Below are 27792 nucleotides of genomic sequence, written 5' to 3'. Positions count from 1 at the left end.
TAGGCCAAAACGGTAAACCGGAAAGATTTTTTTTTCAAGAACTTAAAACTATTAGATAACATTTCAGCAGATGTGGAACATAGATTTTTAACTATCCCACATTCTTCTTCTACTGTTTAAAGCTGTTTCTCCGTGGAGATAGTTGTGGCAATAATCAATGTTGACTGAAGCTGACAAAGGAAAAGGAAGGAAGGTTTGAGTTAGGAGAATAGTGGAAAGAAATGAAATCATAGCCTGTGTTCTGTTCAGATCTCACCCTGCAATCCAAGCACATATCAAGTCTCTCTACTTCAAAGTCTCACAAGCACTTCAAACTGAACACATCCAAAATTGAAATCATTATCTGCACCTTCTCCTGTGTTCTTTAGCTCACCAAATGATGTCCTAGAGACTTGGGAGTAATCTTGATTACATCTTCTTCACCTTTCACCACCAGCATTACAAATACTGCAGCCGCCATGCTACCGAATGTGAACGTGAATATGCGCCAGTTGCTGAGTCAAACGCTTTGGGTTTCCTCATTTGATCCTCATAAAAAGTCCTACTAGATAGGACTGTTATCTCCATTTTATCAAAAAAGAAGCTGTAGCTCAGACTGTTTAGGTAAGTTTCTCAAAAACACAATTTGTAGTGGCAGCAAGTCTGTCTGCCAAGCCCATGTGCCCCACCACTGCCCTAACACTGTGTGCCTCTCCATCCTTTCTTTTCAGTATCTTTCAATCCCTCTCCTTCTCTTTGTTCCCACCACCACTACTTAAAATGAAGCCTAATTTCTCACCAGGTTGACTTCCTACAGGTCCCAGGCATTTGCACTAAAGGAAGTGAGCCCCACAGGGAAATGAGGCACATACTTCTTCCAAATGGGCCAGCTACTGAAGAGGCCCCAGCTGATAGACTCCTTGAAGCAATGCAGACCTACTGATTTTTGAACCAACCCTTATATCCACGTCTCCTCTGAGACACTGACTACTACATGAATTTCAAAAAATGTTAAAACACTCCAAGCAAAACTAAATTCACCTGAGTGCTAGATCTGATCCATTACCACCAGCTATCTTCTAAAATATTATGTAACTTCTCTGCTTAAAATCTTTAGTGTTCCCCTATAACTTTGTGATTAAGGCAAATGTATTTAATATGATATCAAAAGCCTTCCAGGAGTCCTTTCCCACTTCTCCTACTGTGTCTCTCATCAGATGCCCTTCAAACATATACCCCACATATGCTGGGTTGAGATTCTTTTTTTTTTTATTAAATATTTATTGATCATTCTTGGGTGTTTCTCGGAGAGGGGGATATGGCAGGGTCATAGGATAATAGTGGAGAGAAGGTCAGGAGATAAACACATGAACAAAGGTCTCTGGTTTTCCTAGGCAGAGGTCCCTGCGGCCTTCTGCAGTGTTTGTGTCCCTGGGTACTTGAGATTAGGGAGTGGTGATGACTCTTAAAGAGCACGCTGCCTTCAAGCATCTGTTTAACAAAGCACATCTTGCACCGCCCTTAATCCATTTAACCCTGAGTTGACACAGCACATGTTTCAGAGAGCACGGGGCTGGGGGAAAGGCCATAGATCAACAGCATCCCAAGGCAGAAGAATTTCTCCTAGTCAGAACAAAATGGAGTCTCCTATGCCCACCTCTTTCTACACAGACACAGCAACAATCTGATCTCTCCTTTCTTTTTCCCACACTTCCCCCCCTTCTTTTCAACAAAACCGCCATCGTCCTTATGGCCCACTCACGATGGTCGCTCTTTGGAGCTGTTGGGTACACCTCCCAGACAGGGCGGCCGGGCAGAAGCGCTCCTCACTATCCAGACGGGGCGGCCGGGTAGAGACGCTCCTCACCTCCCAGACGGGGCGGCTGGGCAGAGGCGCTCCTCACCTCCCAGATGATGGGCGGCCGGGCAGAGGCGCTCCTCACTTCCCAGACGGGGTGGCCGGGCAGAGGCGCTCCTCACCTCCCAGACGATGGGCGGCCGGGCAGAGGCGCTCCTCACCTCCCAGACGGGGCGGCTGGGCAGAGGCGCTCCTCACTTCCCAGATGGGGCGGCTGGGCAGAGGCGCTCCTCACCTCCCAGACGGGGCGGCCGGGCAGAGGCGCTCCTCACTTCCCAGACGATGGCTGGCCGGGCAGAGGCGCTCCTCACCTCCCAGACGGGGTGGCCAGGCAGAGGTGCTCCTCACTCCCCAGATGGGGTGGCAGCCGGGCAGAGGCGCTCCTCATCTCCCAGAGGGGGCGGCCAGGCAGAGGCGCTCCTCACTTCCCAGACGGGGCGGCCGGGCAGAGGCGCTCCTCACTTCCTCCCAGATGGGGTGGTGGCCGGGCAGAGGCGCTCCTCACCTCCCAGATGGGGCGGCCGAGCAGAGGTGCTCCTCACCTCCCAGACGGAGCAACCGGGCAGAGGCGCTCCTCACTTCCCAGACGGGGCTGCTGGGCAGAGGCGCTCCTCACATCCCAGACGATGGGCGGCCCGGCAGAGACGCTCCTCACTTCCTATACGGGATGGCGGCCGGGCAGAGGCGCTCCTCACTTCCCAGACAGGGCAGCCGGGCAGAGGGGCTCCTCACATCCCAGACGATGGACGGCCGGGCAGAGACGCTCCTCACTTCCTAGACGGGGTGGCGGCGGGGCAGAGGCTGTAATCTTAGCACTTTAGGAGGCCAAGGCAGGTGGTTGGGAGGTGGAGGTTGTAGGGAGGGGAGATCACGCCACTGCACTCCAGCCTGGGCAACATTGAGCATTGAGTGAGCGAGACTCCGTCTGCAATCCCAGCACCTCGGGAGGCCGAGGCGGGCAGATCACTCGAGGCCAGGAGCTGGAGACCAGCCCGGTCAACAGGGCGAAACCCCCTCTCCACCAAAAACACAAAAACCAGTCAGGCGTGGCGGCGCGCGCCTGCAATCCCAGGCACTTGGCAGGCCGAGGCAGGAGAATCACAGGAGCCCGAGGCAGGGAGGTTGCAGCGAGCCGAGATCAAGGCAGTACAGTCCAGCTTCAGCAACAGAGGGAGACCGAAAAAAGAAAGAGGGAGACCGAAGAGGGGAGGGAGACTGAAGAGGGGAGGGAGACCGAAGAGGGGAGGGAGACCGAAGAGGGGAGGGGGAGGGGAGAGGGAAAGGGAGAGCGGGAGAGCGGGAGAGGGAAAGGGAGAGTGGGAGAGCGGGAGAGCGAGAGCGAGGTGGTTGTTTTTCACCCGGAGTTCTGGTTCTGCGAGATTCTTACAGTTCTCCGAATGTGCTCCTCTCTCTGGCTCCTGAACTTTAAATGCATTTTTCTGTGTGCCCAGGATACTTTTCACTTGACTGATTTATCCCTCAGGATTCTGCTGGGCCATCACCACTCCATCACTGCTGGTCTGGGCTACTGCCCGTTAAGATATGCTCTCACAGAATCCTATACCAAAACATGCTTCTTATCCAGTATTGCCTTCCTCTGTGGGCTTTCAATACTGAAAGTGAGTGACGTGAATGCCTAGAGGTTCATTTTACTGGGATGGTATCTGCAGTAGTTGGCCCTGGATCATGCAGGTAATAGCTGGCTCTCTCTCTCCATTCTCTCTCTCTCTCTAAATATATCATATATAATATATAAAAATAATATAATGTATAATATATAAAAATACTATAATATATAATATATAAATATTATATATACATAATATATAAATATATATACATAATATATAAATATTATATATACATAATATAATATATATTATATATACATAATATAATATATATTATATTATATTGATAGAGAGAGAGAGAGAATGGAGAGAGAGAGCCAGCTATTACCTGCATGATCCAGGACCAACTATTGCAGATATCATCCCAGTAAAATGAAGCTGTAGGCATTCATGTCACTCACTATCAGTATATACTGATACTATATACTAGATATACTGATACTATATATATATATAGTATCAACTGAATACCATTGAGTCCATGAAGTCTTCCTTGATCCTCCTCAGCAGGAAATGAGTTTTTCCCTGAACTCCCTCAAATCTTTATCCCTAACTTTTTCCTATTTAAGAATCATAGAAGGAATAAGAGCCAATCATCTTAACTAAATTGAGCTGCTTGAAAGTAAGGGTCCCTGTTTTATTCACCTTTATATCTTCCCAGCACCTAACTTAGCTCTTTACCTCTAGTAAGCTCTCAAACAATTATCAGATAAATCACAGGAACTCTAAATGCTCACATTCCACAATTCAATTCCATCTCCCTTCAATTCATTTCCTAAGTGCAAACACTGTTAGATAACCAAAACTGTTCTACTAGGAGGTTTGTGGATGGATATTATTAGAGAAATGGGAAAACCGGTTCAGAAGCACAGACAACTATCCCATGAAAGTTTTTATTTTAGAAATGAATAACTGAAGAATTGTTCTACTTCCAATTGATTATTTCCAAAAGATGATTATGGTAAACAAAACCATTTGAAAACGTGCTGTACCATCTGTCCTAAGATGGATCCTAGTAAAACTTGGCTCAGAGTTCTCCATTTGTATTGTATATATTGAGCACACACTAATAATAGCAAACATCTGTCAAGAACTGTGGAAGCCACCTCCTTATAACCAGTAAGAATCTTGCAAAGTTAGATTTAAAGATTACAACATTGCAGCTCAGAAAAGTTAAAATGTCTAGTTTCTCACAGGTGGTAAGTCATAGGAACAGTTCCTGAACCCAGATGTTGGTGGCCAAGCACACATTCTATTCTTTCCTTGGCATTGCCTCCCTAAAGTAAGCCACAGCTCTACTAGTCAATCCTATAACTGCTAGTAACTTTAAAATACGTATGTTTTAAGTCTCCCTGAACAAAGAAATTTCTGAACTTTTATTTCTAGTACTATCAATTTTGTTCCCAAATATTTTTTTTTTATTAAAATTCTGCCTTAAAAACATTTTTCATGACAGGTGATAGTTTCTTCAATCGGTTTAAAGAACATTGTCAGGCTGGGTGCAGTGGCTCACACCTGTAATCCCAGCACTTTGGGAGGCTGAGGCCGGCGGATCACCTGAGGTCAGGAGTTCAAGACCAGCCTGGACAACATGGCAAAACCCCATCTCTACTAAAAATAAAAAATTAGCCAGGCATTGCGGTGGACGCCTGTAATCCCAGCTACTCAGGAGCCTGAGGCTGGAAAATCACTTGAACCTAAGAGACGGAGTTTGCAGTGAGCCGAGATCACACCAGTGCACTCTACCTTGGGCAACAGAGCAAGACTCTGTTTCAAACAAACAAACAAAAAGAACATTGTCTTCTTAGAATCAATTCCATTAAACATTACAATTCCACATATTTCACCGTTTTCCACTAAAGTGTCATAGGGTGATAAGTGACATTATTTACTGCCAAAAATATCTTAAACAAGGAACCCTTTATGTACCTAAAACAAGAGCATAAATGCCCATAAGTGCTATTATAACTGATAACATATTTCATACAATAAAAATATTTCTTACCTGAATTGTTCCATGGAGAATTAATGAATATGAAATACAATTCCCTCAGGTTAATAATAGGCTGGTGTTAGTAATTTCATTTGGTGGACTTTGTTTTTATATTTGCTTCCTTAAGCATTAAAAACATAAACTGTCCTTTAGCTTAGAATGAAGGTCAATTAGATTCATAAAACAGAAGAAAGGAATTATCAACTGAAAGGGAAGAGTTTAATGTCATAATGGAATCAAAATTAACTTACTATAATTATGTATAGAATAAGCACATCTCTAAGAAATACAGTTTTCCTAAAAAGAAGCAATTCAAAAACACAACTAATGTTTTGTTTATAGCTTTGTAAAATTATTTAGAAGGTATGCCTTTCAAGACATAGATTAGCCAAAATTATTTCAAGAAATATGTTCATCTAACCTTTGAGCTGGCACCTTATCCTGGCTATTCTCTGCCTTAAGACGTAGAAAGCTGCAAAACAAATGTCCAAAAAAAGAAATTCCAGATCTTTTCTCTGTAAGGAGGCTGGACTTGGGTATTTATCAACTTGTTACATTCCCGGAGACTTACACATATTCAACTTTCAGTGCTTTTCTGAAACAAAAAAAAATCTAGGACATGTTTAAAATAGTAATATTTTAGTCACCATCTTGTTATAAAAAAATTTCATAACAAAAATATTAACCAATAATTGAAGTTATGCTATTCTTCTATAGTCTAAATTCTAAATTAAAATATTTCAGACCTTTTGTGATGCTGTACTTTCAAATCCAATTTTTTATTTCCAGAATATTAATTTCTGATTCCTAGAGACAGTATCCTTTTATTTAAATTGGAGTTGGAAAACGCATCTGAAATAATTTAAACTTTTGATCAATTAGTAAGAAAGGCTAATAGTTTTAAAATTGATATATTTTTACTTACCTGTTTCTTACATACTGTATATTCCCTTCTCTCTCCAACTTTGGGGAGGAAATATAATTTTTTTTCTTCCCTTCCACAGCATTTTCTTCTTGCATGGCTGCTTTGGTTGTCAATAGCAACAAGAATTACCATGAAAGCACAGCCATTTCACTTGAACATACATAAATAACCCAGTTTGATGAAAGTAAAGGGAAGAAACTTGAAATGGTACTAATAATGGTCAGTGTTTGATCAACCTAGAGATTTTAGAGGTAAGAAAAGGGATAATTTTATTCTTCTCTTCTAAATTAATGCCTTTAAAGGATTAAATATCCACTGTAATTTACAATTGTATATTTATTTGTATAATTTGTATAATTTAAAATTAGGTGAATGGGGCCTTCCTTTGGGTAATATAAGAAGAAAAAAATTCTAAGTCCAATTTGATTTAATTGAAGCAATAATTTAACTATTGATCCAGAATGATTGCTATGTATTTTTAAAGACACAAATTACATTTGCTTGCTAGACTTTTTTTTTTTTTTTATATTGGTCAGGTTTCTACTGTTATTTTGAAAAGAACTCACCATATCTTGATGTTGACACATTCCTTAAATAGAATAATAAAATACATCAGGTACAATCTAAGCAAACAGCTAAAATCAAAGTGTAAATAGCAAACTACATTCTGGATCACACATGTTATGACTATGGTTATATATGAGAAAGAAAAAAATATAAAAGGATACCGTTTCTTTAATATTCTTTAATTGCCAATTTTGAATCATCAAATTTATCAGGAAAAATACTTTAAATTATTGTAAGCAAAGGTAAAACAACTTAATAAAGAATAGCAAACATCATTATGTTCTAACTAGTTGTATTAGTACCAAATAGCCAAACGGTTTTGTATAGTCTATTTTATCCTTGTAGTATCTTAAGGTTGGGTCATATTTTTCCTACTTGGCATAAATTAGCCTTGAAATACATAGATTTAGTAAGTTTTATGGTATCAATATATACCTGACTTCAAGATAAAATTTTAGCCAATGTCCTGTATGTTATAATTTGCATTTTAAAACTACACAAAACTGCATTTTATGTCAAAGCAATGTTAAATCTGGAATAGATTACTTCTAGGAAGTTTCTGGGAAAAATTCTCTATTGAAGGATAAGGAAATTTTTATATGCAACCATCACAACAATTTTTATGAAAGTTGCCAGAAATAAATGCCTTACATACAATTTTTTTTTTTTTGCGGTATAAATCCCATTAAAAGATTCACTAAAATAGGATTCATTCATAGTACATACTATTGAAAAATCTGTCTCATTTTCTCTTGATAATCTGTTGCTCTATGGCCATCATAAAATGGCCACAGTAGCAAATACAAGCAACATTTCAGCGAAGCTACTCAGGTAGCTTAGAATTCTAGAACTCTCTCTGGCAACTTGCCTAAGAACCCTTGCTTCAGTTCCTCTGAAGGTTCTTTACTTTACTATACGTGGTTGGAATTAATAAGCACTCTGATGATTTTATGAAATTGTGACTCATAAACCAGAGAAACTAAACTATTTGGGGATTATGTTTCTTGCTTGCTAAACACAGGTTTATGGGTTTGGAGCCAGTCCTGAACTTTGGACAGTGTTAGGAAAATCAAGGATAAGAAACTTTAAAGAACTGAGCCTTTTTTTTTTTTTTAAATCCAAAGGTATGCCCATCTTCTCATGTATAGTTTCATTTACTGTAAAGAATTATAAAATGTCTAAGTATTAGGCCAAGGATAAACTTTGAAAAGAAATAATAAAATGCTACAGGCTAAGACTGTTGATGCAGTTACCATGTGACTCAGACTGGAGGCATACAGCCCCTTAAGCAAGCAGCACAGCGTGACACGTGCACTTTGTTAAAGGTGATAAATGTCAGGTGCATGCATAAAAGGGAAAGGTCCTCCCTGACACAATGTACTTCTGCCTCTCAACCTTAATCATCAGCTAGAAAAAGCAATAGCTCCAGAAAGTTCTCCATACCCCAACCTTAATTTTCATGCTATATTTTTCATTGTCAAAAACATTGATATTAGCCTGCAAACTCTTCACAGAAAACTACCTAACTCTGTACATTTATAACACCAACATCCAGGACAACAGACCCTATGGACAACAAGTTAAGTAGCAACGTGGATGATCCGAACTTTCAGTACACTACTTTAGAACTATTAAAGATATAAAAAAATTCATCAGACCTCAACACAAGATTTAAGAACACAACATTTAGCAAACCTACACATTATTTCTTCATAATTTTATACTTTTCTCCTAAAAAGTAATTGTTTCAAAAATCACTTTTGCCTTAGTTAGAAAATGAAACTGTACATCAGAATGTCTTAATTCTTGGCCATACATAGACACCAAGACACAATCTTTTAATTCTTCAATGATGTAAAAACTCAACCCAAGAGACAAGGGACCCTGAAACCACCATTATCTATGTCAAACATCATAAAATATTTCTATAATCATGTAAACTTGAAATAATCTATCCAGTAGAAACTATTACCACAGTTAGTATATGCAATATAAAATCAACTCTAAACACTGAAATACACTAAAAAATACAACTAAACATAAGCTGTGATTTTGTTTTTCTATTAATTATCAATGGCTTTGCTATTTGTTGGTATGTAAATATTTTGCTGATAATTACCAAGTACCTACAAAATCTTAACATTAAAATAAAATAGGAGGCACTAAACACTTTGGAACAATATTTTGGTGGGAAGTTTATGTCTGGAAAGTCCATCCATGGAGTTTGTTTCTGAAATTCAGCAACACACACCTTTGACCATTTAGGGGCTTTCCTTAGAAACTGAATTTAAGAACTTTGATTTATGAAAATAACATTAGTCCTGGCACAGTGGCTCACACCTGTAATGCCAGCACTTCGGAAGGCTGAGGCGGCCAGATCACGAGGTCAGGAGATCCAGACCATCCTGGCTAACACGGTAAAACCCCGTCTCTGCTAAAAATACAAAAAATTAGTCAGTGTGGTGGCAGGTGCCTATAGTCTCAGCTGCTAGGGAGGCTGAGGCAGGAGAATCGCTTGAACCCAGGAGGCAGAGGTTGCAGTGAGCCGAGACTACACCACTACACTCCAGCCTGGGTGACAGAGGAAGACTCCATCTCAAAAAAAAAAAAAAAAAAAAAAAAAAAAGGCTAAAGGTTTTTGAAAATCAACATGGTTTTTGGCAAAGTAAGCATAAATCCAAAATTCCTAGTCATGTTTTCCTTTTGTGTATATTACCACAAATTTAAACTGTGATGACATATTTCCTAATATTTCAAAGTAAGTGAATAACATCTACAAAAGGCAACCCTAATCTTGTGATCTGATGATGTTATAGCAAAGTAATGTCAGTTCTGGAGAATTTATATTATTAATCTACAAAATGGTTAAAAAGATATTGATCAAATGAAGTGCTTGGTTTTCAAATTTAGTTAAGTCTTGACTCTCAACATGCAAATAACCCATGCCAAATCCTTATTCTCAAATTTGCACTCCCCTGGCCTCTAGTATCTACCAAAGCTAATGTATGGCAGAAAATGAAGTCTCCTAATAAAATATAATGAGAATAAAACGGTTTGTTCTCCAAAGCAACAACTATATTCTAAAGCTAAGAAATCATTTTGATTATTCATATCTGTTTCCTCCCATCAGAGTTAAGAATAACAGGTTGATTTAACAGTATTTCAGCAGGCTGTTTAAACTGAAATTCTTCAGAAAATTTATAAAATAATATAGAATGAAAAAATAGATGTCACTATTTTACCACACATCATAATCCTTTATCATGTCTGGCCTGTAATACACTCCTTCACTCTGGCTTTATTAGAAATTTTATTAGGAATTCTATTATGGCCATAATTCTTTAATTATGTATCAGTAGTAATAAAGTAATAAAATCAGAAAACTTAAAAAGAAGTCTTAGTGAATTAAAATTAAAAGTTTATTTGTATTTGATATTACTTAATGAATTCTTTACCTTATAACATACCAATTTTTAAATAACTGGTGTATTTTGCACCCCAATTTGCCCTGGCATATTCCCAGGGATGTACCGTCAATATGCTACTAGTATTTTTCTATGGTTGTAGTTGGTGATTGACATCACTCTGAATTTTTTTCAAGCCAAATTATCTTGGCTACATTTTACTATCTTTGAGGACTGATCATTTGTTTGTTCCTGTGAAGACAGAAAACCTTGGCCCTGGCAATGCTAACTTTCTCAGCTCGCTGCCACGTTGATATACGGTGACAATTCAGACAGGTAGATTCTTGGTTCATGCTAGTCTCTGCAGAAAAGGCGTTTGAAGACCTTCTCTTTGTTCCTCCCAAGGAGATGTGACCCTTACTGGATTGCTGCCCTCTCAGAATATGCATTGAGTCATCTTTTTTAAAATCACTATTTGCTTTTTTTTTTTGAGAGAGAGAAATTATCCTAGGGTATATGTGCATCAGGATTTCAGGTTCTATTGCCTAGGGCTTCAAGAGTACATGAGAATCAGCCCTTCTGCACACCCCAGTGAAAAGATGACTTAGGTTTGGGTACGGGATGTTGATATGCAGAGTATTTCCTACAGCCTCTGCTTTGAGTCTGTTCAGGTCTAAGCAACTTATATAAATCAGACCTTATAAGTCCAGGTGAATTAAGAAAACAGTTGAGGTTACTTTGACTCCCTTGAACACCTATAGTAATCAGGAACTTTGGGGAAATAAGCACTGGTCAGGGATTCTGTTGTTCCTGGGCTCGCTGGCCCATATCCATGTATCAGCATCAGTAGGGTAAATGATGCCTGGGAACAATGTTCATGCCTTTCCTCCTTATTCCAAGCCATAATTGGCATGGAAATGAATAAGTATATAGCAAAATGGTGGTGAATTTATATATTGCTATCCAATGGATACAAAATTGATATTAAAAAATCTCCCACTAATTTCTTTGCAGATCCTCCTTATACTGGAGCCTAGGCGGGGCCCTACCCCTGCTCTATTCACAATGTCTCTGGATATCAACTCCATCAGTTGATTACTGATCTTCAAAATATATAGACTTAAAAAAGAAAGACAAAATGAACTGGCCTTTAATCTGCTAAATAATACAGCAAACTTCAGAACACTGTTAGTGATTCTAACCTGAAACTATCTTGTCTAATCCACAGCTGTCCATCCAAAGCCCTACACAGTTCACCCATCACAGCCAGATATTCTGGGCTGGATCTAGCTGAACTGTCAGAAAGCTATGTACATAATGCTTCTTAAACTATGTACAGAACAGCTTTCTGTGAACTGTACTTTTAGAGTAAGGGCCTCATCTTATGTTGACGGATCTTCTATGAAACAGCTTTTCAAAAACCACCACTGGCTTCATGATAGGAATGTTGTTGTGGCCCCTTCCATTCCATCATTCACTCCCACTCTGTAAAGGGCCACGTGAAAGTCTTCCTTCAGAACTACATGCAGGAAAACCATAATTCCTCCCAAATAACTTGTTTACTTTTTCCCTGACAAACAACACAAATTAAATCAGCAATAACATCTTTTACCTTTGGCTACCAGAAGCTAATAGCCAAATTGTAGAACATATGTAGGATCCTATGGCTTACATATCTGCATTTGAAAAACCCTCCTCCTAATATTTTTATTTTACCCCCATTTTCCTCCATGTAGCCCCTATTTCCTTATTTTAATTGTGTGAATTCCTGAAAGCCACTTTATATACTTTCCCAACCAAGATAGGGCATAAACAAATAGAAATAAAGAAATCAATTTAATTTATCTTTTAAGGTATCGTCTAAGGAATCAAAAATAGAAGATGACTGAACAGAAGGTTTCTACTCTGTAATATTAGCCATGATTTACTCTCCTTTACATTACATATTTAACATAAGAAAATTTGTAGCAATGAAATGAAAGCTCTTCAATTACTATACTAATACAGAAATCAAATGTCTTTAGATATGTCCTCCATATCTAAAGGTATACAACAGTGATAATGATATATGCAGATATTGATTGCAGCATGTTATGTAAAAACAAAATATTGAAAACCACTCAAAGGTACATAAATAGGGGATTTTTAAATTAATTATAGTACATTTATTCACGTAATAGCATACTGTATAGCCATTTAAAAGAGTCAGGTTTAAATAAACTGATGAGGACTGCTTTCCAAAATGTAGTGTTACATGAAAAAAAATCAAGGTACAAAATCATTTGTACTTCATGCCATCATTTATGAAAAAGGGAAATTTTAAAAATGTTAAGAAATCTCTACAAGGATCAATAGGAAACAGTGGAAGCCTGTGGGAAGGTGGAACTAGGTGTCAGGAAAACAGGAAAGTTAGAAATACTTACCTTCACTGCTGTCTTGCTCTTAGTATGTGCCCTTTAATTTTTTACCTAATCATGCATTTCTTACTTTTTTAAAAGGAGACAATTTAAGCATATAATTGGAATAAGGATTAGAATAACTAATAGAAAATATATGCCCCTATGGTTTTAAGGACACTACAAAAAGTATTTTGGTACAAAAATGTCTTAATATTTCCTGAAAATCTTTTTATCATAAACGGTGTCCCCAAAATGGTATTCAGATCTCAGAATTCTACAGATGCCTCCTTAATAGGTTATGAGCCTAGAAAAAAAAAAGCCCATACTATATACAAAGGTATAAAAATTATGGCTAACGGCCAGGCGCGGTGTCTCACGCCTGTAATCCTAGCACTTTGGGAGACCAAGGTGGGTGGATTACCTGAAGTCAGGAGTTTGAGACCAGCCAGACCAACACGATGAAACTCTGTCTCTACTAAAAATCAAGATACAGAATCTCTGTATCTTGTCTCTGGATATCAACTCCATCAGTTGATTACAAAAATTAGCCAGGTGTGGTGGTGCACACCTGTAATCCCAGCTACTCGAGACAGAGTGAGGCAGAATTGCTTGAACCCAGGAGGCGGAGGTTGCCATGAGCCGAAGTCTTGCCACTGCACTCCAGCCTGGGCAACAGAGTGAGACCCCGTCTCAAAGAAAAAAAAAATTATGGCTAAACTACAAAGATAATAAAAGATCAATGAATTAAGCAATTACTAAAGGAATGTATGGCTCTTTCTTACAAGTAAATGATAGGCAGGAAGCCATTGGGAGACCCTGGCAAATGGACACATCTCACTCCATTCTCCTAGCTTCAGCCCATTGCCTCTGGTCTGATGGGAAACAGATGATGGGAGCAGATGGACATTCACTGAGTTGTCAGAGGGATTTCTTGGGAAAGAAAAGGGATCAAAGAATCCTAAAATCAAGGAAAGATCAGACTCTGGATATGGGATTGTTGGAGCCTTTGGGTCAGCATTGCCATTCAGTCTTTCCCCTTAAACTATCTTCTCTACTGAGTAAGAAGCCATTGGGCAATTGATAAAAATTACAAATGTATCTGCCATTTGACCACATATAAAAATTTATTTTGTAGAAACACTGAGAACATGCAAAACAACATTTTTAACATGTTCAAAGTTTTTTTAGAATTGCTTGTGTTAGCAAAAGATTAGAATCAACACAAATGTTCATCAGTAAGAGATTTGCTAATAAATTACAGTATAGCTATACAATGGAATGCTGAGTCCATAAAAAAGTAAGGAGGCGGCTGGGCAAGATGGCTCACGCTTATAATCCCAGCACTTTGGGAGGCTGAGGTGGGCAGATCAGTTGAGCTCAGAGCTTGAGACCAGCCTGAGCAACATGGCAAAACCCAGTCGCTACAAAAAATACAAAAATTATCCAGGTGTGGTCGCTCACGCCTGTGGTCCCAGCTACTCAGGAGGCTGAGGTGGGAGGATGGCTTGAGCCCAGGAGGTAAGGGCTCCAGTGAGCCAAGATTATGCCACTGCACTCCAACCTGGGCGACACAGCAAGATCCTGTCTCAAAAAAAAAAAAAAAAAAAAAAAGTAAGAAGGTCTATAAAGAAAACCTTTCAACATGTACAGTTAAGAAAAAGCAGCAGCATACAAAGCAGTGTATATAGTATGCTTTCATTTGTACAAAACAAGTGGGTGATAGGGGAGAGATCTATTGCAATTTACCCATAAGTAGGTAAAATATTCTTTAAAGTATACCAAAAACGAATCATGCTTGTTGCTCTGAGGAGGGATATTTAAGGAAATGAATACATTTTCTCCTACAAAATAAATTAATATTTTCCAAAGATTGGTGGAAAAATTTAAAACACTGCACAAAATCAATGGGAAAGGGGCAAGAGTATCTGCATGTGGCAGTGGGGGGCAATAATGAGGGTTAGGCCATCAGAATCCCTCTCCCTTGCCCTTCCATCTCCCCTGTGATGAAGGCCCATCCCTGTGATGAATATCTTCCCTTACCCACTGAAAGACACGGCATAGAATCATTGAGCTTCACTAATTATCATCTGGAAAGCATACAGTGGATTAAACTAACTCAAAATGCAAAGAACATGAATTCTATAGATAAAAAGCAACAAAAAGAAATGCTGGAAGTTACACACAGGAGGTGAGGGAGAAGCCACCTACATTTTTGAAAGCTTATCAAAAATTTCCACAAAGCAAACACAGTGTTGTTTCTGGCACCAGAAGTGCCTTCTTGGTCCCAGTGTGTATATGCGTGGGCAACTTCAAGCAGCATATCCCTGTGGCAGGTATTTGAGGACAGATCTAGTTGCTGAACTGGCAGAGAGGAGAGTGCTTCCCTTTAGTTGGCCTGGCCTTCTAGCTTAAGAAGTACTAAAATTTCTAATCCATAAAGGTTAAGACCCGGTCAGATTAAGCTTATGAAGGGATCTCAGGAAATTAGTAGATTTTAATAGTATTACATAAAGATCAGTTCTAATTGGGGAAAAGAATAAAAGAGCAAAGCAATTTCTCTGAAACTTAACTTTGAAGACTACACATACTAACAAATTACCTGTTTGAAAAGGTCAAGATTCTTCAATGCTGATCTTACTTTGGAATCTGCATTCCAAGACCACTTGAAGTTACCCAAAGGTACATGATATTCTTAAACAACCTTTCAAGGAAAGTGGCAGTTAAATAATCTTAATCAAAAACTTCACTTCTTAAGGATTTGTGGATTCAAGTTTAGTATTGCAAGTAATCATAAAATTATTCCTTGCCTTGCTTTATTCCTACCTAAAATCAAACAAACAAAAAACAGATTCTGCATTCTCACCTCAAAATTAGAGGAGGAAGCTACTACACTAAGGACAATGAAGTGTACTTCGCTCCACTAAGCTGGCCCCAGAATTCTGCTAGCGATCTTCAATATAGATGTAAACAGTACAATCCCCACCCCTTTTGAGAGCCCCTGTTACTTCTTGGGTGCATACAGGTATAAAAATTGCTTTACGTTTAAAATGCTAACTCATGTTCAATGGAAGTTGTCATAGTTGTTGACCTCAAATAGAAAGGCATTTACTAGTATAACCTCTCTGTGGAGGGAACACTATGTGTGGCCTTCAAAACAAATTCTAATATTCTAATAGCTCTAATTTTCTCTTGATTATTTTAAAGAGAGTGTTCAAAATCCAAATAATCAAAGAAATATATATAGTTTTGTGATTATGGACAGGAAGTTAATAACCAGTTTAGGGAGCAAAAATAAATCATGTTCCATTTATAAGACTGAGTATCTGAACCAAGATAGGAGTAAGAAATGAAACACGAAATTTAAATATTTTGTTTACTAAATCAAAATTCTCTGCTCAAACTAATAGCCTTTTCATTTGAAATGCAGAAAGAAATAATAATTTTTTCATCACTTCCAATATCCATAATCATTAGCCAATAATATACATTATCCAACTAAAATTATTTGACCACTCCAAAATAGCTTCAGAATGAATTACTATATCTCAGTCCCTATGTTTCACTAACCTGTAAGTTTATCTGAAGCCGATTAGAATCCAAAATTTTCACTTTACATGGAAGAGGCAGCAGGAGGTTCAGAGCTAACTAAGCAATGTCAAGCTGTAGGTGTAGGTTTCACATCTTTCCAAAATCTCCAGCAGAAACATAAGAAAACATCTCAATTTTCCCTGTTCTTAAGGATAAATGATACAAAACCATCCTAAATCACATCATTTCCTTCAGAAACCACAAGCTGCTCAATGACAGCCAAAGAACTCAGAAACGGAATGGTTTTGTTAAAACTTGGAACTCGTTGTATTTTTAGTTTTTCTTCACACTTCTATAAAATGCTTTTAACAAAAATGCTATTGTCATAAGCCACATATACAGTCAAATCTCCGAGTAAACAGAAGGACAACCATACAAAAAATACAATATTTAGATCCTATATAGTTTTTCTACATTAAGGAAGTTTTCAGATGCAGTTTAGAGCTTCAACATACCTTGGAAATATGCTTGTGTAATAAGAAAACTGTAGCTGAGAAATGTTAGACAGCTATTCAGGTACAAAAGTCAGAACTTGAACTCAGTTATCCTAAATTATCTAGTGCTTTTGGTTAACAATTGTTTCCACAGTATACACAGCTTTTAAAGATGAAATATACAACCCTGAAAAATCTTTATTACAGAGGTCTCCACTTGGTAGAAGGAGAGAAATAAAAACATAATTAAAATATGCCATCAAGATGACAAAAAAATTACAGAGCAAGAAACACACATTTTGTGACAAACCTCTGAGTGACTTAAGATGCTGTGTGCTGTAAATATGCAATCATCAGTGTGTGAACATATTAAAAAATTTTCATCTGACAATAAACAGCCACATCAATAGTCAATAAAAGTAAAGTCCACAACAGTTAGAAAATCAAATGTTGAATTTTCAATATGCTAGAGATCTGTTTAAGAGTCAAGAACACAAAACAAAGAATCAAAAAAAAAAAAAAAAGCCAAGGGTATGACCTACAAAAGAACTATGAAAACACAACCTGCCTATTTCTGGAACGGGTCATGTTTTCCTCAGCAGGCAGGAATGTTGGTGGGATAGAATGTTGGGTGGTACAGGCAGGAAGCAGCAGGACAGTTTCTATGCCCATTTGAGTAGCATCTCTGATCCTTCCTTCCTCAGTCCTAGAGGGAAGGATATAAAGTTTCCCAGCTATATCTGGCTCTGCTTAGACATAGTGAGCCAGAAGGAGAGGTTTACCGGCGTTAGCATACTGCAACATTAGTCGGTTTCTCCAAACAAGTCCATGATAGGAAGATAGCAAGTGAAAATGAAGGGCAGCATGTTTTGTACAGATATGTACATTTGACTCAAATGAATATTAAGTCAAACATCTCACAAATGCTCAACCAAATGGAATAAACACTCACCAAAGGGTCACTGCACTAAGGCATAAGATCTGTTAAATAATATAATGAGGGTACCACCACCTTTCCCTACCTACAAACACACCTTCTATGGGATAAGTTGGGAAGATCTATGCAGTAATGGGAATAGTTTCTTTTTGTTTTGCTATGCTGTTTCGAAGGAAAATTCCAAAGTGAATCATTCAGAAAAGAAGAGAACCAGAGCACCTCTGATGAGGAAGAGAGAATGGCCCTTCTTTATGGGAAAGAACTACATGATTATCTAAAGGTCGAAAAGGCAAAAACATTTTTCACATTAAATTCACTATAAGTTCTTTGGAATCTTTATAAGGAATCATATTAGATTGAATTCTTATGCAATAGCAAGGCATTTGAGATTTGAGATTTGTGAGATGTGAGATTTGAACAAACGTAGTGACAAAACTTTTAATTTCATAAAGGCTTTCTTTAAAATAATCAGGAGTTTTCAGAGATAATTCATTGAATCTGACCAGCCTCTTTTTGGTTTGTTCTGCCCCTTCGAGCTGACTTCTCAGCCCCACATTCCTCTACCTGTTTATATCAAAACAAAGACAGGCAGAACTCTGAACTGACAAGAGACATTTGGGCCATCTAAGATGCTGGAAAAATAAAATACACAGAAGGAAACATTCACCTTTGAGCTAATTTTTACAACCATGCCAACTTCAATGTTAATAGTAAAGAACCATTTGTGCCTTTTTAATTGAAAGGAATTTTATTTCATTGTAACATAGAGAACTTTGGAACTACTTTGATTTTGGAAGTATAAACGTAAAAGGTGAAGCAAACGAATGTTTGCCTAACTGCTATGTGCGAGCTGCTTGGCTAGACCCTTTGCACAGTGGGTCACTTACATTCTGTTAAAGGGAGATGGTGGTAACTCCAGTTTCCAGTAAACAAAAGAAGTAGGCAAAGCTGCTGTGCACTCACTGGTTAGTCTATTCAATATTGTTTTAAAGGAAGATGATCAAAAAAGAAGAATGGTGCCTGGTGGAATTTATTCTTCTATAGTATCAGAAATATTTGCACAGCTGGAGACTGCAGGTATAGAACTACTCATTTTTCACTCAGGAGGGTTATGTGTAGGTGTGTTGGGCCAACAGAAGGGTCCTTTTTTCACATTTTGGTTATTAGAGTCTGTTGGTTCTCAAATTCCATACCAGGTAGGCAAACATTCATTTCCTTTACCTTTCTATTCCCAACCAGAGATTGTGGTCTTTATGTGCAATTCGAGTCAATCTGTGACTGTCACTGTCCCTCTTTCACAAAATTAAGGAAGACATTGTGAGCATCCTCAAAAATTAAAATAGCAGAGGGAGCTCCTAACTCTCCTACTTAAATTTGCCTGACTCCTCACACTAGCAACCCATCTCTAAGGCAGGCTTCTCCATTGCCAGCTCTAGCCTTTGTAACTACCCTTCTCTCTTCCTCTAAGCCCCCTCCTCATTAGCAATAAAATATATATCCCAACGTAGAACCCAACTTAGTTCCCATCATCTTACCAGAAGTGCCCCCTACCCCCACCCCAAGCACTCTAAGGGTGCTCTGGAAAGGTACTTGATCATTTGAAGACTATTTTTTTGCAGTAGGAGTGAGATACAATTTTAAGATCATAATAAAATGCTGGGGACAAATTTCCTAAATTTCTCAAACTCTTTTGATGTAGCTCTAAATTTTACCATTAAAATATCCATTTGTGATCATAGAAAAGGTGAAAATCAGTTTTCTGATTTGGTACTTATTACATGAGGTTGGTTACTTATAGAACTTACAAATAATGTTGTTTCAGTGGCTTTGTTTCATTATACTGGGTGGTCCATTTAAAACACTGTCAATACAACCCCACTTCAAAAAAGGATTTACAAATGGGCCACTTTACACAACAGCTATGGTGAGGATTATATAAGTACTCTAAGGTTCAGAGTTTATTTTGTGTAAATATGGTCTAGACTCATTATCCTACCCCCATCTCCCAGCCTGGAGCGAGAGAGAGAGAAAAAAATAAAGGAATAAACCTGGTGAGAAAACAGGAAGGAGCTGCAGATTTGGGGGGAAAAATGCTAAAAGAAACATTTAAGGTGGCTCTCTGTGAATGACAAAGCTGGGCCATAATACAGGTGGCTTAAGTTGAAAAGAAGCAGAATAAGGAGTCTGGACTGTACCTGAAAATCCCCAAGTCAGACCTGCAAGGCCAAGCCTTGCTCAGTAATGAGCTCTCTGATATGTGGGGTGAAGCCATGAACAAAGTGGAAAGCCACACCTCCCAGGGAACTGAAGTCCCCAGGCTTGATACTCACGCTGACACTGTCCCCAAGACTGGCGAGCCCAGCCCCAGCAGCAGTCAATCCTCCCACCATAACGACATAGGCCAATCGATGATACTATTTGCCTGGGCCACCTACCAAAAAAAAAGATTCAAAATAAATAAGGACACTTTTGAGAAGAAAGGTAATTTCCTCTTTATCATTACTTTAGAAAAAATGTCAAACACACCCAACAATTTTCTACAAACTCTTTTATGCCTGCAGAAATTTAAGGTTAAAACACCTTCACAGAAATAGTTCTGCTATGATCTAATGTCAAATTAGATCATACCCCATCCCCCAACACACAAGGGTAGGAGAAAAAAGGGGAGGGAAAGATGCTTTCTTAACTAGAAATAGCACCAGCTAACACCAACAATTCTCAAGGCTGCCACTCACAGGATAGTTTCTGAAGCTTGAAATAAAACAGATTCCTCAAAGACCCACACCTGTTACTGGGGTGAAAACCAGGTTTGACTGATTCACCATAAACTGAAAAGTATTAAATAAGACATGTCAAAGCAGAAAAAATTTCTGCCTCATATAAAAGATGGATAGGGGAAGGAGCAGAAAGAAAGTTTCTCAAAAATCAAGTGTAACAGAGCTCTTTTTGAGACATAACTGTGGCAGAAACAAACAAACAAAAAAAAGTACTAGAAAAAAGTCTAAATAAAACCAAGGAGAGTTTAAAGTGTAGCTGATATCTCAAGTATCCTTGTGGTTTGAAACTTGCTTAGATCAACAATTCATAGTATTTTCCTCTCTAACGTAAATAATGCCTAAAGAGAGTAATTTCAGGATACAGATTTATCCACCTGATTACAAGTTGACACATTATTTGCTAAATTGTTTCCTTGTTTAGAGTCACACCTAAATGACTTTTTTCCTCTGGGTATCAGCATTTTAATTTGCTGTTTCAGACATCTTTTTAAAGTTACAAAAAGCTATATGCATTCACATCATATGCATATCTTGTGATGGGTTTCTTGTTGCAAATATGTGTGCAAGAAATGCATAACATACCCAAATGTGAGCACAGAATTGCTTTTAAAAATAAAATAAAAAGGTCTAGACTCTGGCTGCTATCACATTTTCTTAAAGTCTCCTTATCTTTTCAATTCCCCTTTTGTTTTACCTGCCCTTTCTACCCCCAGGCCCAAAGTACGAAATAACCCCGAACTTTCTATTTCCTCCGACCAGGTAGTGAACAAGCAGCTGTGCTTTTTCTTGGCGCTCCACTGTTTCCCCTCCGTTCGCCTCCGGGTACAAGAAAGCGAATCAATTGTGGAATTGATTCGTTCCAAGATTGCAGGTAAAACAGGTGCGGCATCTTTCTTTAGAACTAGGCAGGGACCTACACGGAGGGGTGGGGGCAGGGGTCGCTGAAGGAAGGCGACCAGGCGGCGGTGTCCGCCAGAGTAAAACCTCTTCTCGCAGCAGCCATCTGCACCCGGGACGAGCCTAGTCTGTAATTGCGCGGAGGTGAGGGGGACCGAGCACACCCTCCCGACAGACCCAGTGTCTCTCACACACCGGAGCGGCCCCGCAGCGCGGGAGGACCGGCTGAATGACAGCGGAGACGCGGCCCGAGGTTGTTGGAACCTGTCACAGCACGCCGCCGTCAGGCTCGCCCGAGTCTGAGGAGCGGCGCAGTGTGTGCGCTCTCACACACACATATCCACACACATGCTCACATTCACGGAGCGCCCACCCTCTGGTCCTCATCTTGAGTCTCCTTCCCTCAAGAAAACCAAATAGGAAGGCCCACAAATCTCCCCCGTAGCCCAGTCGCTGACTCGCGCCCACCCTCTGTGTGAGCGGCCCCGAGAGCCCTGAGCCGAGCCCGGGCCTCCCCCCGGGCGCCTGGAAGCTTCCCCACTGAAGAGCCGTCTAGTTCAGGCGCGGGAGTTTCCCGGGTAAGGGATGTTCCGCGCGTCACCTCGGCGTAGGTGGCTAAACCGCGCCCTCAGAGCCGAGATCCCGGGCTCCAGCCGCTCCTCTCCCTCAGTCCTAATTGGCGAGCCGGGGCGAGTCGCCCTCGGGGGGCCGCGGCTGGGGTCCCAGACTCGCAAGGGCGCGCCCTCTCCGCCTCGGGCGGGCACTCGGAGCCGCTGGACCGCTCTCCTCGCGCCACGCTGTGCGGTGGCCCAACTTCTGGATGGGGGAGACGCCTCTCTGACCGCGAAACCCCGCGGGGAAAAGTGACCCAAGACAGTGAGTGTGAAATTAGCGCGGGAAGGAGGAGAGGGCGCCCCGGGGCCCAGCTCACCTCCCGTCAAACTCGGCAGCCGCCTGCAGGTAGAGCGAGGATACCAGCACCAGCGCCAGGAGAAAATCCATGTTGGGCAGCGGGTCCCGGGGCGCAGCGCAGTGGCGCGCGAGGAACAGGTTGAGGTGGTGGGCGCCGATGGGAGGCGCCCCTCTGAGAGTCTCGAAGAACCCCCAGCCCTCGCCACCCGGGTTACTGCTGCCGCTCCCGGAGGACAGCGGCGAGGCGCGCGGCAGGAGCAGGTCTGCTGCGCGGCGCCCGGAGCCCCCTCCCGCTCCCTTCTAGCTAGAGGAGGCGCTGCAGGGGTAGCTGCGCCGCCCGCGGGGAGGGGCGCCAGGGGCTGGCAGGGGGTGCGCGTGCGCCCGACTCGCGGCCCTCCCAGCCCTGGGCGAACGGTGAGCGCGCTCGGCTCCTCCCGGGGGCCCAGCGGGGCAGGCAACTCCGGGGCAGGGGCGCTGCGGAAAGGCAGTGGCTCTTGGGGGTTAGCCAAGCGGGGCGATCCCCAGCCTGGGAGAAAAGTTGCAAACCCTCTCTGGGAGAGGTAAAGCAGGGTGCCCAGCAGGAAAGGGGGAGTCGAGGAGGAAAGGAGCCCGAGGCGTAAGTGCACGCTCCGCAGGTTCCGCCCGAACAGGTGGTGACTGCAGGGGCGAGCAGTAGCTTTCACCGGAGGGCGGAGAAGCCCTAGAGCAGAGAGGTTTATGGGGCTGGAGCTGAGCAGTGTCTGCATTTACTGAAACCACAGCACGACTTGGACAAATTAGCGAAGGCAAACTCTGGGAGTTTGCTTTTCCCGCAGAGTTGGCAAAGGCATATTTTTTATTTTGTAACTAACCAAAAGAAATATTTGGCTCTCCAGTCGGGTTTTGAAGAAGAAATGAGCAGACTGTTTCTGTCTCTATCAGCTCAACTCCCGAGCATATTAGGACGGGTCTGCCCCTCTAGGGATGAGTGCCTGCCAGAGAGGAAGGGCTGCTACTGCCTAGTAGTGTTGTGGTGCCTGATCTTGAGGGGATCACTTAGAAACCATTTTAAGTAATCATTGTTCAGTTGTAGCAGAGTAAAAAGTATTGTACTAAATGACTGTGTTCAAATGAAAACATGATTATCCTAAGATGTGCATGAGCCCAATCAAGTCACCCCTCTTCCCAACCTTACCTCGAATGACAGCCTTGAGCAGTGATCATCTGTCATCTCCCGTACCTCTCAATGTCCTCATTTCTCTTCCTCCAGTCCATGGCCTCCTTGCCTTTCTTGCACGTTCCAGGCATGACCCTGCCTTGGGGCCAGTGACTAGCTGTTTTCTCTATCTGGACCCAAATATCTACATGGCTCACACCCTTACATCCTTCAGTCTTTGCTCAAATGTCACCTCTTCGAGGAGGCCAATCACGATCATCCTATTTAAAACTGCAACTTGCCCTCTACAAATATCTACATGGCACATGCCCTCACTTCCTTTAGTCTTTGCTCAAATGTCACACCTCTTTGAAGAGGCCAGTCATGACCATCCTATTTAAACCTCTAACTTGCCCTCCTTCTGATGATCCTTGGACTGTGCTACTTTGTCTTTTCTCCATACCACTCATCTTTTATATTACTATATAGCTTGCATATTTTTTGTTTGTATGTTTTCTTTCTGCTAGAATGCAAGCTGTACAAAGGCAGGTATCTTTATCACCTAGAACACTGCCTGGCACATAGTAGGTGCTCATAAATGTTTGTTCAATTCATTTGCTACATTACAAACGTTTTCCCCCATCTTCATTTTCTTTTTGAGGTTTCTACAACTTCAAATTTTTAATGGAAAGTTCTGTGGCAGGGTGATCTCACTATCCTGATCATTCAGTGTGTGTAAAAACAGGAATTTTCTTCAAGGAAAGGAAAAATAATGGTTTCAACTTAAATGGCTCTTTGATTTCTAAGTTGTTTTCAGTTAGCAAAACAAGTTTCTATTTTAATCTCAAGAAAGATCCATGCCAATTCAGGCTTGGGACATTATTTTAGGCAAACAGCTTGGTGTCATCCATTTCAGGTCCTTCTAATGAAGTCCAAAAACGTAGGAGTCAAAATATTTTTTCTGCAGAAAATCAAATTTTTGTAAGTGTAGGCATGGTTCCAGGTTCCAGTGGCTGCTCCTTAGCTGTTTTTGTTTGTTGGTTGGTTAGTTGGTGCCTGGGTTAGATTTACAAATAAACCTCACTGGAGCAATGGATGATTAGGGAGAAAGGGGGTAATATACGGCTAAAAAACTGGAGATCTAAGGAAAAGAGGAAGAGTGGCGGATGAAAACAGGATAAATAACTGGAGGAAAAAGTGTAATGCCGCATCTACATGCGTCTTTCTTTTGTTTTCCATATATTTGCTTTGGCCTAGAAAACACTCCTTCTTCGTTTAAATTTAGCCTCCTCTTCATTCCTCTTCCTTCTTCATTTGGACAATCTCCCCTTACCCTTTGAGTTTAAATTTAGCTGACAGTCCCCCAGGAAGCCTTTTCTGACTTTTTGATTGGCTGAGACTAGTGTTTTACATACTTCTATTACACTTAGCATGCTCTAAGGTAGCTCTTAATGTACTGTGTTGTAATTGCCTCCCTACCACTCTGGGTCCCGTGAGACATTAGTCTAACCAATAGAAGGGCCAGGGCAGTGTCTGTCTTGTCACTATATCCCTTATCCCCAGCACAATGCCTGGCACAAAGCTTAAGTTCAGCAAAGATTAAATAGATGGATTGGATTAAATTGAATTCTGCCTGGTGAACTTTAGCTTCTCCCTTGAGTAAAATGTAGCTAATTATATCAGTCTTTGTTAAATCATGGAATAAGGAGACTCTAAAGGACTTCCAAGGTCTAACTGGTTATTATGCTGCAACTATGGCCACCAATGATCATTCCAAAAAAGAGGCGGAGTTGCCATGGGAGTGACATTTCATTATCTCAGTCTTGAAAACAAATGAGCAAGAATGAGATCAAAACAGCTAGCTTTTAGCAATAACTCTACTTTTTCAGGAGGACAAACTTTTGATTGGCTTCTTAACAGGTAATGACACCTTGCAGGTAGTAATCTCAATTTTCTCGTGCACGAATAATTTTCTGTGACCGGTCACAACGTGATACAGATAAATAGCAAAATAGAATCAAACAAACACAACTTCAAACCTTTAAAATTTAGAAGCTCATAGTCTTTTTTCTTTTCAGTAACTATTTATTAAGGACCTATAATGTATTGGCCATTTCTAGCTAGGTGCTAGGATTTCAGCTAAGAACAAGACAAAGTCCTGCCCTGAAAGGGTTTACATTCCAGTGGGGGAGCAATACAAAAGGACTATGTAGAGAAAAAAGGAGTAAAGAGAGGATAAAGGGAGGTTACGGTTGTAGAAAATGATGGAGGTGTGATTGTAGATGGAGTGCTTTGGTCACCTTTGGGGAGGTAACATTTGAGCAGAGACTGAATGAAGTGAGGGAGAGAGCCACATGAGGGTGTGGGATGCAGCCCATGTCCACACAGACGGTAGAGCGGTGTGTTTTCTCTATCAAGCTCTGAAATGACTTCTCATAGTTGGTGTCATACAAACCATTAAACAAGATATTGCTCCCCCTCTTCCCACACCCCATACACAGTAGTGGCACAGGCATAGGATGACTCCTTTTAAAAGCTCCTATTAAGAGAAAGATACACATAGCTGCTTGTTCACAGCAATTTTGACTCCCAGCTGAGCAAGAATTATGGAGACTGTCTGTTCTGGCAGTGCAGAAAGTGCCTTGGTTAGACATTTGGGATACTCTGCTTCTCTTAGAGGAACTACCTTGTCCATAATTTTCCATAGCCATATCAGAAGTGACTGTTAGAGAAAATGCCTTCCTAGGGGGCTGCATATCGTTCACAACCCCTTTTCTGCTGGTAAAAATTTGAAGGCTTGAGTATTGCTTTAAGGAGCTAACAGATTCGTGGTTTCTGTGGCAACTAGGTTTCCTTAAAACCATAATAGGCTTCTGATCTAATTGCTTCCAGTCAGTTGCTTGTGGAAATAACAGCAAAGTCTTTTCTAGTCCTAGTTCTGAAGCCTGCTTTATTTCTTTGCTTCCTTGTATCCATACTTCACTTTCTCATCTTAATGGAGGGCCGCCTTGAGGCTAGCTGAAATAATAGTGTTGTTTAGGAGGGCGATACCTTAATCTGATCCTTGCCACAAGGCTTGGATCCCTTCATTTTTATTAATGTTTGGGTCACAAAAACAGCTCTCTTCTTCAGCCCTGAGAGGCCCTAAATTTCTGGACGTTCTCACTTCCTTCCATTTCTGCTTGCAAAGCAGCCAGTTCTTGCCTGAGTTCATCTTTCTTATGATACCTTACTTAAATCAAAAAAGAACAGTGAAGTACGCTAACATTCTCATTTTTACAACTATATTCCTTTGATTTGGATATGTGATGTGCCTTCCAAGTTATTATAGATAACAATTTTATGAAATAGCATAAGCATCACCAGCTTTCTAGCCTACACAGAGCAGCTATAGTTATGCCTTGTAAAACCACAATCCAACTGTATAATCCCTCCAATGACTTCCCATAATAAGCAGAGTAAAAAAAGTCTTTGCTCTGTCCCCCTAGCTATATCTTTGATTGCAAATTTGCCTGACCATTAAGAAAATGCAGGGTTTTAAATTAAGACAGCATTTCTTCTGATACCAATTTCTATGTCAGTTAAGGTGAAAGGTTAAAATGCTACAACAAAGAGACCCAAAATATAATGACTTTCAAAAGATAGAAATTATTTCTTCATCATGTAACAGTCTGAAGTGAGTGTATCAGGTTGGTGGACAGCTCTGTTCCATGAGGTCTTTCAGGTCCCAGCCTGACAGTGACTCTCTCACCTTCACAGTCATTCTAATAGTTACCATTCTAGCTAGTGAGATGGAGGAAAAGAAAGTATGAATGGGAGTTCACTCATGATTTGGCTCTCTGTTTGTCTGTTATTGGTGCATAAGAATGCTTGTGATTTTTGTACATTGATTTTGTATCCTGAGACTTTGCTGAAGTTGCTTATCAGCTTGAGATTTTGGGCTGAGACAATGCGGTTTTCTAGGTATACGATCATGTCGTCTGCAAACAGGGACAATTTGACTTCCTCTTTTCCTAATTGAATACCCTTGATTTCCTTCTCCTGCCTAATTGCCCTGGCCAGAACTTCCAACACTATGTTGAATAGGAGTGGTGAGAGAGGGCATCCCTGTCTTGTGCCAGTTTTCAAAGGGAATGCTTCCAGTTTTTGTCCATTCAGTATGATATTGGCTGTGGGTTTGTCATAGATAGCTCTTATTATTTTGAGATACGTCCCATCAGTACCTAATTTATTGAGAGTTTTTAGCATGAAGAGTTGTTGAATCTTGTCAAAGATCTTTTCTGCATCTATTGAGATAATCATGTGGTTTTTGTCTTTGGTTCTGTTTATATGCTGGATTACATTTATTGATTTGTG

The 27792-nt window shown here is 40.5% G+C and overlaps 1 protein-coding gene across 4 annotated transcripts in view; it reads right to left on the bottom strand.

Annotated features, from left to right (window-relative positions):
• Positions 1 to 22887, bottom strand: part of NPNT (nephronectin) — a 79303-nt gene extending 56416 nt beyond the window's left edge. Inside the window, exons 1-3 of one of the 4 annotated variants that reach the window (XM_063663952.1) lie at positions 22321 to 22887; positions 20046 to 20146; positions 5883 to 5933 (exon numbers count right to left, since the gene is read on the bottom strand). In XM_063663952.1, the coding sequence (XP_063520022.1) occupies positions 5883 to 5933; positions 20046 to 20146; positions 22321 to 22391 (223 nt within the window). In that variant the 5' untranslated portion in view covers positions 22392 to 22887. The remainder of the gene's footprint in view (positions 1 to 5882; positions 5934 to 20045; positions 20147 to 22320) is intronic. The other 3 variants (XM_054485898.2, XM_054485902.2, XM_054485899.2) reach the window with 3 other exon arrangements.
• Between the last annotated feature and the right edge of the window lie 4905 nt (positions 22888 to 27792).

This window comes from Pongo pygmaeus, chromosome 3 (assembly GCF_028885625.2).
Source record: "Pongo pygmaeus isolate AG05252 chromosome 3, NHGRI_mPonPyg2-v2.0_pri, whole genome shotgun sequence".
Lineage (NCBI taxonomy): Eukaryota > Metazoa > Chordata > Mammalia > Primates > Hominidae > Pongo > Pongo pygmaeus.
Note: the sequence above shows the minus strand (reverse complement) of the source record. Positions and strands in the feature narration are given on the sequence as shown.